This window comes from Cynocephalus volans, chromosome 3 (genome assembly GCF_027409185.1).
Source record: "Cynocephalus volans isolate mCynVol1 chromosome 3, mCynVol1.pri, whole genome shotgun sequence".
Lineage (NCBI taxonomy): Eukaryota > Metazoa > Chordata > Mammalia > Dermoptera > Cynocephalidae > Cynocephalus > Cynocephalus volans.
This window is the reverse complement of record NC_084462.1, coordinates 20,151,659-20,164,277: the sequence shown is the minus strand read 5'-3', so window position 1 is coordinate 20,164,277 and position 12,619 is coordinate 20,151,659. Positions and strand designations below refer to the sequence as shown.

The 12,619-nt window shown below is 44.7% G+C and overlaps 1 protein-coding gene across 6 annotated transcripts in view; it reads left to right on the top strand.

The window, feature by feature from the left end:
- Positions 1–12,619, top strand: part of TNRC18 (trinucleotide repeat containing 18) — a 92,328-nt gene that overhangs the window by 57,939 nt on the left and 21,770 nt on the right. For all 6 annotated transcript variants that reach the window (XM_063089174.1, XM_063089173.1, XM_063089171.1 and 3 more), the window contains 2 exons: positions 1,192–1,437; positions 10,515–10,942. In XM_063089174.1, coding sequence (XP_062945244.1) covers positions 1,192–1,437; positions 10,515–10,942 — 674 coding nt within the window. The remainder of the gene's footprint in view (positions 1–1,191; positions 1,438–10,514; positions 10,943–12,619) is intronic.

Below are 12,619 nucleotides of genomic sequence, written 5' to 3'. Positions count from 1 at the left end.
TTCGTGCATCAAGACAGTGGGGGTTTTGGTGGGAAGCTTGGTTCATTTGCAGAGAGTGTCATCCCCTGCTCTTCCTGCCGGTCCCCCATCTACCCTGCCTTTGTCCTAATAGCCCGAGCTGGCCTTGGAGGGTTACAGGCCCTCAGGCCAGCAGGACCAGTTGCTGGGGCTTCTTAGCCGGCCCACTCACCCTGGGTTCAAGTCCTGCTCTGCAGCTGGAGGACTTGACCCTATTGAGCCCAAGGCTCCCTGGTGCAGGGTGGGCTGACTCATCTGCCCCCCAGTGGGCTCCCTATAGCTCCTGGGCAGTGGAGACAGCATAGTTCCTTTCTGCAGGTCACAGGGAGTGGCCCTGTTTATGTTTGATCTTTAAACCTGCAAAACATTTGGTCCTGTTTGGATCCTCCCCTTAGCTGAGTTGGGGCTGGGAGGGTCACCTCATACCACAGATGAGAAAATAGGGGCTCATAGAGGGCTAGGGCTAGCGACTTGCTCCAGACTCCCCAGCATGTGGGTATTGCTGGGAGTCCACTTTGAACTACAGAGCTCTGCTCAGGGCTCGAACTGTGGGGGACCCCCTATCCCCCAGGAAGAGACCAAACTCCACCTTCTGCCGCCAGCCCCCAGGCCTCTTTCTGGCGGAACTCCCCCAAGGCGCCTGTGCCCAGAACCCCCAGCCTGATGCCCTAAGGCCCGCTCCCATTCCCTCTCTTACCTCCCTCTGCCTTCTCTTTCCTTCTCTCCTCTCCTGCCTCCTTCCTCGGCCTCCATGTTGTATGTTGGGGCGTGTGTGTGTGTGTGTGTGTGTGTGTGTGTGTGTGTGTGTGTGTGTACATGTGTATGTGTGTGAGACTGTGGAGAGAGCTGTCTCCAGTCCTTGTCCGTGTGTCTGTCCCCCTGCCCACAGTGCAGGTGCATGTCAGTGCTCCCCTTATAGAAGCCCACCCTGATACCCAAAGCTGCTGCCCACCTCTGGGCTGTCCCAGACGCCTTTGTCTTGGGCTCAGTTTGATGGGGGCATTGGGCCATCGGTGGGACTTGTGGGATGGTTCTGAATCAACACCTAGCAGCCCTGTGGTGAGGACTGAGGGGCTAGGCTGGAGCTAAGTGGCTGTTCCGTGCCTGGGTGGCAGTGGGGGGTGTGTGCCCAAGGATGGGACTCTGACTTGTCCCCTGTTTTCTGCATGCCAGATGAGAGCTCTGAGGAGGAGGACGAGGAGGAGGAGCTGGAGCAGGAGGAGGAGGCCAGCGGCGGCTGTAGGCTGGGTGCCCGGGAGCGGGCCCTGTCGCCAGGCCTGGAGGAGAGTGGGCTGGGCCTGCTGGCCCGCTTTGCAGCCAGCGCCCTCCCCAGCCCCACAGTGGGGCCGTCCCTGTCAGTGGTGCAGCTGGAGGCCAAGCAGAAGGCCCGGAAGAAAGAGGAGCGGCAGAGCCTGATGGGTGAGTGCTGGCAGGTTGGTTGCAGGGAGGTGGATGCCGTTGCCCCATCCCACAGATGAGGAAACTGAGGCTCAGACAGGTAGAAGCAGAGTTTGGGAGCAGATGGACCCCTTGCCTCGTAGGCCAGCCCCATCCTGAGCAGAGGGGCGCTGGGGACATGGGCCCTGGCCTGCTGTTGCCACAGAGAGGTCCCCATTGCCGTCATGCTCTCAACAAACATGGCCTGATCTCGGCTACCCTGGGGAGCTGTGGGAGCCCAAAGGAGGCCCCTGACCCAGCCTGGGGGATCAGGAAGCCCACTCCAGGTTTGTGACACCTAGGCTGGCTGAGAAGCAGAGGTGCAGGGAGAAGGAGCAGCCTGTGCAGAGGTTGGAGGAAGGGAAAGCTCCTCACATGTGTGGCGTCAGAGGGGGTGCTGAGAATGGTGGGGCAGATGGGGCAGATGGGGCAGATGGGGCAGGCCTCATGTGGCCCGGGGTTGGGGCCTGGAGGATCAGGGGTGGGGTGGGCAGGCACCATGCTCTGCTGTTGAAGTTGATCCTCGTGGCCGCTCTGTTACACCAGGCTTGCCCTCCCCACTGTCCAGATGGGCAAACTAAGACAATAGACACTAACACTTGGGGCTTGCCTGGCCTCACTTTCTTACTGTCTCTGCATCTGTGATCATATCCTTGTGTTGGGGCCCTGCCTTCTTGGGACCCTTTCTTGGGCCCGCCCCCATTCTCATGAGGCCATGTGTCTTCACATGGACCCAGCCCATCTGCGGTTATAATTGGTATTTGAGATGGAGATGGTTCTGCATGTGTTCCAGCTGAGCTCCCTTGGCCTCAGTGGGGGCAGGTGTGTGTTGACCCTCTGGTGTCCTGTTCTGAGCAGGAGCAGGCATGAGGCCCTCTTGGCAGGGGCTGGGACAGGAAAGCAGGTACTCTGGTGCCCCTTGCTGCCCCTCAGAGGCCTCCCCCAGCTGCCCCTGCCTTCACATGCTCAGCAGGCTGGGGACCAAAGCCTCATCTCCTGTCTGTACTGCCTTCTGGGGCCCATTTCTAGCACCCATGCCAGGTTCCAGGCTCTGCCCTGCGCTCCCCCTCCTCCCTCTCCTCTTTTTCTACCTTATCCCCTGCCGTTGTTCCACGGGCAACCCAGGCTTCAGGCCTTATTCTCCTGGATGGTGGTGCCAGCCTTCCACCAGGCTCGACCTCTCTCAGGTATTCTTCAGAAGTAGCTGGAGGGCTTTTCTTCAAAGCTCAGACTTGACTAGGCCCCTTTTCTGCTCTGACCCTCAGCCTCAAGGGCTCCCTGTTGCCCTCTGTTCAGATACCACCTGTCTGACCCTCTACTATCAGACTCAAGCTGCTGGACAGCATCATCCTGTCCACAGCCCCTAAATGTACCAGCAATCCTAGTCCTTTCAGGCTTTTGCAATTGCTGTTCCTATAGCCCCAAATATCCATTTCATCCAAATTGTCAAATGTAATGTCATATAGTTCAAATTATTTCCTTGTTATACTTTTAATGTCTGAAGAGTCTGTAGTGATGTCTCTTTTTCATTGCTGGTACAGATGATTTGTTTCTTCTCTATTTCTTAATTAGTCTGGCTACAGGTTATCAGTTTCATTGATTTCTGCTCTTTTTTATTTTCTTCCTTCTGTTTACTTAGAGTATAATTTACAACCACTTCCTTTTTCTTGAGGTAGAAACTTAGATCGTTAATTTGAGACCTTGTTCTTTTCTAATAGAGACATTTAAAGCCATAGACCTCTTTCTATACACTGCCTCAGTTGCATCTCACAAATTTTGATATGTTGTATTTTAATTAGTATTCAGTTCAAAATATTTTCTAATTTCTCATGTGATTTTTACTTTGACCCAATGATAATTTAGAAGAGTATTATTTATTTTCCAGATATTTGGGAGAAGTTGCCTGGTTATGTTTTTGTTATTGATTTCTAGTTTAATTCCATCTTGTTCAGATAACATACTCTATAAATTAAATCTTTCAAAATTTTTTAAGATTGGAAGATACATGATCTTTCCTAGTAAATGTTCTATGTATGCTTAAAGAATATATTTTATGACATTGTTAGGTATATTACAAGGGTACTTCAAAAAGTTCATGGCAAAAAGAAAAAAAAACGAAAAAAGTTCGTGGAAAAAAATAGATTTACAAGTTAATACGAATCTTTTCATTAAGTTTTTGAAAGACCCCTTGTATTCTGTAAATATCAATCAAGTCAATGTGACTAATAGTGTTCAGACCTATTTCTTTGCTGGTTTTTTGTTTAGTTTTATTTGTTGCTTAGAGGTAGATGTTAAAATCTCCAACAATGATCGCAGAATTCTGTTTTCCTTTTAATTTAATTCTGTCAATTTTTGCTTCACATATTTGAAGTTCTGGTTTTGGGTGCATGCACATTTATGATTGTTATGTTTTCATTCTGAATTGACCCTTTTATTATTATTAAGTTCTTTGTTTCTGGTACTATATTTTGTTTTGATATCCATTTTATCTGGTATTAGTCATGCCAACTTTTTAATGCATACTATTTCCCTGCTATATTTTTTTCCATCCATTTACTCAATTTATCTTTGTCTTCATATTTAACCTGAGTCTTTTGTAGACAGCATATAGTTGGGTCTTTTTTTCTTTTTTTAAATCTTTTCTGTAATTTCTGTCTTTTTATTGGAGAGTTTGATTATTAATATTTAATGTAATTGATGTGTTTGGATTTGAATTGACTCAAATTTAAAAAAAATTATTTTGTTTTTGCTTAAAAGATTAAAAAAATATATAGTCATGCGTTGTTTAACAACAGAGATGTGTTCTGAGAAATGTGTCATTAGGTGATTTTATCATTGTGGAACATCACAGAGTGTGTTTACACAAACCTAGGGTGTGTGTGTGTGTATATATATATATATATAGCTTACTATACACTTAGGCTATATGGTATAGCTGTTACAGTCTTATGGGACCACCATTTTAAATGTAGTTCATTGTTGCCTGAAATGTTGTCATGTGGCGCTTGACAGTATAATTCACGTACCATAAAATACATCCCCTCAAAATGTACAATTCAGGCATTTTTATTGTATTCATAGAGTTGTGTAAGCATCACCACTATCTAATTTCAGATCATTCTCATCATCCAAAAAAGAAAACCCATATCTATTTGTCGTTACTCTCCATATTCCCACAGACCTCATCCCTGGGTAACCACTACTTTCTGTCTCTGTGCATATATACCTGTTCTTGAAATTTCATGTAAATGAAACTATATAATGCATGGCCTTTTATATCTGGCTTCTTTCACTTAGAATAATGGTTTCAAGTTTCATTCATGTTGTAACATGTATCAGTACTTCATTCCTTTTTATGGCTGAATTGTATTCCATTTTATAGCATACAGCATTTGTTTATCCGCTCATCAGTTGATGGACATTTGGGTTGTTTACACCTTTGGGCTTTTATGGGATAATGCTGTTGTGAATATTTATGTACAGATTTTTGTGAGGACATAAGTTTTCAATTCTCCTGAGTATGTACCTAGCAGTGGAGTTGCTGGTCATTTGACAACTTTACATTTAACCTTTCAAGGAGTTGTCAAACTGTTTATCCTAAGGGGCTGCACCATTTTATATTCCCACCAAAAGTGTATGAGGATTGCACTTGTCTATTTGATTATAGCCATCCCAGTAAATGGTTTTGAATTGCATTTCTCTAATAATTAATGGTGTTGAACATCTTTTCATATGTTTAGTGGCCATTTGTATGTCTTCTTTGGAGAAATGTCTTATTTAGATCTTTTACTCTTTTTTTGTTCGTTTTTTTTTGTGGCTGATTGGTGCAGGGATCTGAACCCGTGACCTTGGTGTTGTAAGACTATGCTGTAACCAACCTTTACTCATTTTTCAATTGGGTTATTTGTCTTTTTGTTGTTGAGTAAGAATTCTTTGTATATCATGCCTATAACTCCATTATCAGAAATATGATTTGCAAATATTTTCTCCCATTCTGTGAGTTGTCTATTCATTTCCTTGATAATGTTGTTTGAAACAAACGTTTTTAATTTTGATGAAAAATTTAGTTTACCTGTTTCTTCTCTCATCACTTGTGCTTCTGGTGTCATATGTAAGAAAGGATTGCCTAATCCAGGGTCACAAAGATTTATTCCTGTTTTCTTCTAGGATTTTTGTAATTTGGCTGTTTTATTTAGGTCTGTGATCCATTTTAATTTAATTATTGTGTATGGTGTGATGTAGATGTCTTTTGCATGTGGATAGATAGTTGTCCCAGTATCATGTGTTGAAAAGTCTGTTCTTTTTCCCCTTTGAATGGTCTTGGCACCTTTGTTGAAAATCAATTGGACATAAATGGAAGGGATTATTTCTGGACTTTCAGTTTTGTTCCATTGATCTATGTATCTGTTTTTAAGCCAGTACCACACTGTCTTGATTACTGTAGCTTTGTGTAAGCTTTGAAATTGGGAAGTGTGAGTCCTCCATCTTTTTTTTTCTTTTGTTTTTTTAAGTTGTCTTGGAGCCTCTGAGTCCCTTGCATATCTTAAAATATGAATTTTAAGATCACTTTGTCAATTTCTGCAAAAAAGCCAGCTGAGATTCTGTTAGTGGTTGTGTTGAATTGGTAGATCATTTTGCGGAGTACTGGCATCTTAACAATATAAGTCTTTTGATCCATGAACATGGGATGTCTTTCCATTTATTTGAGTCTTCTTTAATTTCTTTCAATAATATTTCATAGTTTTCAGCATGTAAGTTTTGTACTTCTTTTGTTAAATTTATTTGTATTTATACTTTTTGATGCTATTGTAAGTGAAATTATTTTCTTTTCATTTTTGAAGCGTTTATTGCTACTATATCGAAATGCATTTGGATTTTTGTATATTGATCTTATATTCTGCAACTTTACTTAACTCATTTATTAGTTGTAATAGTTTTTTAGTAAATTCCTTTGGATTTTCTATATCTGAAATCATGTCATCTGCACACAGAGATAGTTTTACTTCTTTTTTTATAATGGGAATGCCTTTTATTTCTTTTTCTTACCTAATTCTCCTGGCTACAACCTCCAGTAGAAAATTGAGTAGAAGTGGTGAGAACAGATAGCTTTATCTTGTTTCTGATCTTAGGGAGAAAACATTCAGTCTTTCACCATTAGGTATGATGTTAACTGTGGGTTTTTCACAGATGTCCTTTGTCAGATTGAGGAAGTCATGAAAGGGTGTTGGGTTTTGTCAAATGACTTTTCTGTATCTATTGAAGTATTCATATAGGTTTTGTTCTTTATTTTATTGATATGGTGTATTACATTGATTTTTTTTTTGTATGTTGAGCCAACCTTACTTTCCTAGGATAAATCTCACTTGGTCATGGCATATAATCTTTTTTTTTTTTTTTTTTTTTTAAGATGATTGGTAAGGGGATCTTAACCCTTGACTTGGTGTTGTCAGCACCACGCTCTCCCAAGTGAGCTAACCGGCCATCCTTACATAGGGATCTGAACCCGTGGCCTTGGTGTTATCAGCATCACACTCTCCCAAGTGAGCCACGGGCCGGCCCTAATCTTTTAAACATGCTGTTGTATTATGTCACATGTGTTTATAATTGTATATCTTCCTGATGAATGAACCCTTTTATCACTTTAGAATGTCCTTCTTTGTCTCTAGTTACAATTTTTGTCTTAAAAATGCTCTTCTTTTGCTATTGCTACAGCCATTCCAACTCTCTTTTGATTACTATTTGCATGGTATTTTTTTTGTCCTTTGACTTTCAATTTATTTGTGTCTTACCATTTTGTTTTTTGTCTAATTTTTGTTCCTGTGTTCCTCTTTTGTGGCCTTTTTTGGGGAGATTATATTAATATATTTAGGAATTCCATTTTAATTTTCCTGATAGCTTTCTCAGTATTGTTTTGGAATTTCAGAAATAGAAAACAGAGATAGCAATATACATTCTTATCTTTTTTATAGTCCGCTTATAGTTAATAATGTGTTACTTCACATAAAATATAGAAATCTTGCAACCTATGTCTGTCACACCTCCATCTTTTATATTATATGTGTTATATGTAAAACGTCTTCATGTTATCAACCTCTGAAGAAAATGTTATACATGTAGTTTTAACATTTATGTAGCTTATAAAGAAATTAAGAGGAAAAATGAAAAAACCATTTTTTTGCATTTATTCATATATTTATCATTTCTGTTGCTTTTCAGACTTTTCTGAGGATTTGAGTTTCTACATAGTTTCATCCTGAAGAAGTTCATTTAGTGTAGATATGCAGGTCATGAATTTTCTTAGTGTTCTTTTACCTGAAGATATTTCTATGTCACGTTTATTTTTGAGTGATATTTCTACTGCATGTAGAATTTTGGGCTAACAGGTTTTTCTTTCAGCACTTTAAAGATGTTCTGCTCTCTTCTGTCTTCTAAAAAGTTAGTCATTAATCAAACTATTGTTCTGTAAGTGACAGGTCAAGTTTCTCTTGTTGCTATTAAGGGTTTGTCTTTATCTTTGGCTATCAACAGTTTGTGATATGCTTTAATATTAACTTCTTTGTGTTTAATATTCTTGGTGTTCGTTTAACATCTTGTATCTGCAAATTGCTGTTTGTCATCAAATTTAGGACAGTTTCAGCTATTATTTCTTCAGGTATTTTTTTCCACCCCATTCTCTGTTTCCTTTCCTGCTTGACGTATAATTGACTGTTTGTTACTGTCTAACAAGTCTCCGAGGCTCTATTTTTTCCAAACTCACTCATCTCTTCTCTTAATCATATCCATTCAGCTCCTAGGTCCCTTCAGTGAATTTTTTATTCTCAAAATTGTACTTTTCAGGCCTAAGATTTCCATTTGGTTCTTTTCAGTTGCTTCCATTTCTTTGCAGGTCCTTCCCAAAATTTCTCTGATGAAATTTTCTTGTGTTCAAAACAAGTTTTGTTTGACCTCTTTGTGGATAGTTATAACATCCACTTCAGAATTCTTGCCTGTTAGTTACAACATCTGCTTTGTCTCAGGGTCAGATTCAGTTGGTTTCCTTTTCTCTCCAGAATGTGTTTTCTTGTTTCTTCGTTTGTGGAGTAATTTTGAATTGTGTCTTGGGCAATAGGGAGACACTGTTGGGGAGAGTCAGAATGCCCTTATTTTTCTTCGGGGAGTATCATTTCCTTCGTTTCAGCAGGTGTTGCCTTGGTGTGCCTTGAACTCCAATTTCTGTTTCTTGGGTGACTGCGCTGGTCTCCGTTCAGTTCACTTTTTGCTGTTACCTGGGCCGCTTTGAGTCTGTTCTGTGTGTGGGTAGTTTAAAGGTTGTTCTGAGGTGTGGGTTGATAGAATTTGGGGATCCCCGTCTGGCTTCCTCTCTTTTTTGTGCTGTCCGTTTCTAGGCTTCTCTTCCCTGGTGCCTGAGGTCAGAAGGCCTCTATTTCTTTTCCATGCATGCCCCACCCTCCCCACCATGTGTGTCAAGAAGACTGTATCTAGTACTGGGATAAGAAGTGCTCCTGTCTCCCCGCTTCCGAGTGAGCCTTCTCTCTGTTGGCTCTCCATAGCTGATCCATGCACAATGCACTTGTGTGGGATTACACATGCCCAGGAGTTCTAATGGTTAGCAGGGTGTGGGGGTTAGGGTCTGTCATCGGGTAGGGTCTCATTCTGTCATACCCAGAAGCAAAACTCTCAAGCCTGTTTTATTGCCTGAACCCTAATGGGCCACTGCCAGCACCCTATTCAGCCACAACAGCGCCTAGCTGCCACCCTGAGCAGCGGGAACTCTATTAATGAAAGATTACTTAATGGGATCATTAAGCTTTGCTAGTGACTCCTTCCCTTTGGGTGGTCCCTGCCTGTCCCTGATGCTGTGGCTGCATCCGTTGGGGCAGTGGGGCCAGTCTCCCTTGGGAACCCTTGTGGGCAGACAGCCAGCTGCCCTGGGGGTAAGTTGGCTTGGGGTTGGGTCTTGGTTTCTTGGCTCATGTGCTGAGGGACCCAAGGCAGGTCACATTCATCTCATCCTTGCGGTCTAGCAGGACCCTTCTCATAGCCCATGGGATGAATACACCTTGAAGCCCCTGTCTCAGGGAGAAGTGCCAGCGACCTCTTGCTCACATACTTTCCCTGGGTTCCAGAAGAGCTCAGGGATCCACTTCCAGGGGGTGGGTCAGGTCAGAGGGCAGGCTGAGACATGGACTGACATGCGCTGCTGTGATATTGCCTGTGATGACAGAAGTGTGGACAGAGAGGACTTCCTGGTGTGTGAGGGCGTCTCCTCACAGAGGACTCAGTGGTTTTCCAAGTAGAGGTGCAGGGGAGATGGTGCTCTGGGCAGAGGAACAGCAGAAGCAAAAGGCTGGAGGTTAGAGAGGGTGGGGGCAGTCAGGAGGGGCATGAGAGTCCATCAGCCCAGATGTCAGAGGGTGTGTGCCCAAGGAGCCCAGAAGCTGAGGTCTGAGACCCTGGGCTGGGGGAGGTGGAGCCCTTGCTGTGAAACGGGGCAGGCCTGGGGCTGTGTGGGCTCTGGTGAGGTGCTGCCCTCTATAAAGGGGAGAGGGCCTGGATGCTGCCAGGGACCACCCAGCTCTTGAGAAATGGCAGGAGGAAGGGGGAGAGACCCAGTGGGGCTTGGGGATTTTCTGTGGGCTTTCCTGCCTGCTTCCCTGCCTGCTTCCCTGTGAGGGCGGCTGCCCTGAAGGCATGGGGCCCTCCCAGCTCACCTGCTCTGGCTTCTGGGATTTCCATGGTTCACACAGAAGCATTTGGGGAGCTCCGGTGGGCCCAGGATCTTCACATTCCCAGATGATGCTCTTGGGTTGAGGGATTGGGAACAGCATCTGGACAGCTGAGCAGGGGTGGAGACAGGAGGGAGCTGGGTGAGTCATTCTCTTTCTCTGGGCCTCAGTTTCCTCTCCTGGAAATAGGGGGAAGAGCTCCCACAGGCAGTGAGGTTCCTTAGGTGAGGAATGGGTCTGTAGCCCTCCTACTGGTGGCCAGTGGGGTGGGTGGGTGATAGAGGGGCCACCAGAGACCTTGTCCACGAGCCCCATCCCTCCTCCTGCATCTAGGCACAGAATTTGAGTACACGGACTCAGAGAGCGAGGTCAAGGTACGCAAGCGTTCGCCTGCTGGGCTGCTGCGGCCCAAGAAGGGGCTGGGGGAGCCAGGTCCCTCCCTGGCTGTGCCCACTCCCAGTTCCCGGGGCCCTGGCCCCACCAGCCCGGACAAGGCCAAGCTGGCAGCAGAGAAGGGGCGCAAGGCCCGGAAGCTGCGGGGCCCCAAGGAGCCTGGTTTTGAGGCGGGGCCTGAGGCCAGTGATGATGACTTGTGGACACGGCGCCGCAGTGAGCGCATCTTCCTGCACGATGCCACGGCAGCAGCCCCTGCACCCCCCAGCAGTGCACCGGTCACCAAGACCAGCCGCTGTGGCAAGGGCGGCCCCTTGAGCCCACGCAAGGACACCGGCCGCGCCAAGGACAGGAAGGACCCCAGGAAGGTAGGGCATCCACACAGGTGTGGGGGCCACAGGGAGGGTCCCTGCGATCCTTGCAGCCTGGGGATGAGGCTTCAGTGTTTGCCACATACCCGTCTCAAGCCCCGCCAGGAGCCACCATGTAGAACTTAGCATCAGGAGCAGCTTTGCCACGCCTTCCTCACAGAGGTCCTGAATCTCTTACCTTCTATCTCAGAATAACATTTCAAAATGTGGATAAAGTGCCAAGGACCCCAAAGGAAAACATTGATATTGAAACGCAGTTATCATAATATTGAGAAAACCCATTTGTGTTCGGGTACTGTATGGGCTCCTTTATGAGTGTATTTAACTAGTAAGGCCATTGGCAGCAGGTCTAGTAATTTTGAAGCAGTGAGCATGAAGGATGTTTCAAGGTCTCTATAGTAACTGTTTTGTGCTTTGAAACTCTGTGGTTTCTGTTGGTGGCCAAGTCATCAGCACTGCTAGTACTATTGTGGTTTGAGGCCTCCACTGTCACCTGAAGAAAAACCTCATTTTTTTTGAGGTTCAAACATGAAAAGGGAGATGGTATTTTTTTTTTTTTCCCATCCAAGGTCACAGATTCCCTGAATTCTCCCTCAGACACCCCAGATTAGGAAAACTGGCTTTTGAAGAGCCCTATAATTAGACCTGTTACCCTTTTTGCACTGGCTGCTAGGAAGCTAATGGCCAGTTGCAGCTGCCTTAAGTGGCTGCATTTAGACTTAACAGCCATCTCTCAACGCTATTCTGATACAGGCTTCTCCACCCTGAGTCCCTGACGGAGGACAAACCCTCAAATAACGGTGATATTCTAGAGAAAATCACAAAAAGGGAAGCGACTCTATTGGTTTCATGATAATAAGTGGTAGTGAGGAAGGGGCTGTGTTTGAGCGTCTTGCACAGATACCTTGGATTTGTGCTCATCTCTTGTCTCCTCAATGGCTGAAGCATCTTAGTATTTTCTGGGCCTTGGAGAGAAGGTGCCAGAATAAGTAATAATAATGATTGTAATGATTATACCAGGCAACCCATAGTAGGGCCCAGATATGTTCTAAACATTCTATCAGGTATATTTTATTGAATGCTCACAGAACCATATGAAGTAGGTTCCTCATATTAACTGCACTTTATAGGTGGCCCATGAGAGGACAAGGACCTGCCCAAGGTCACAGTGGCTAATGATCACCAGAGCTGAGCTTTGAACACTGAGGGGTGGGGGGTTGGGGGTGGGGGTGGAATCTAGAGCCTGGATCCTAACCACTTGGAAACACTGCATCTTTGGGCCTTTCCCAAGACGGCACTTTCTCTTGGAGCCCTGGGTTCACAATTCTTGGTGTCTGAACAGCCAGGGCTCTTAGGGGAGAGAACCAATGGATCACCTAACCCCAGCCTTTTGATAATGTAGCAAGAGACTGGAACAGAGGAGATTATCAACAAAAGGAGAATCCACACCGAAGAAAATCACCCCACAGCCCATCACCCCAAGAACAACCACTGTTAACATTTTTTTGAGATATGCTTTTGTGTCCTGCTTTTCTAAAAGATTTAGTATTATATCATGTGTATTTCCACATGTTATGAGCTTTTACTTTTTATTTTTTTATCAATATTTTTAAATGGCTAAATAATATCCTCCGTCTGGATATCCCATGGTTGGTGTCATCTCCTGCCATCGAC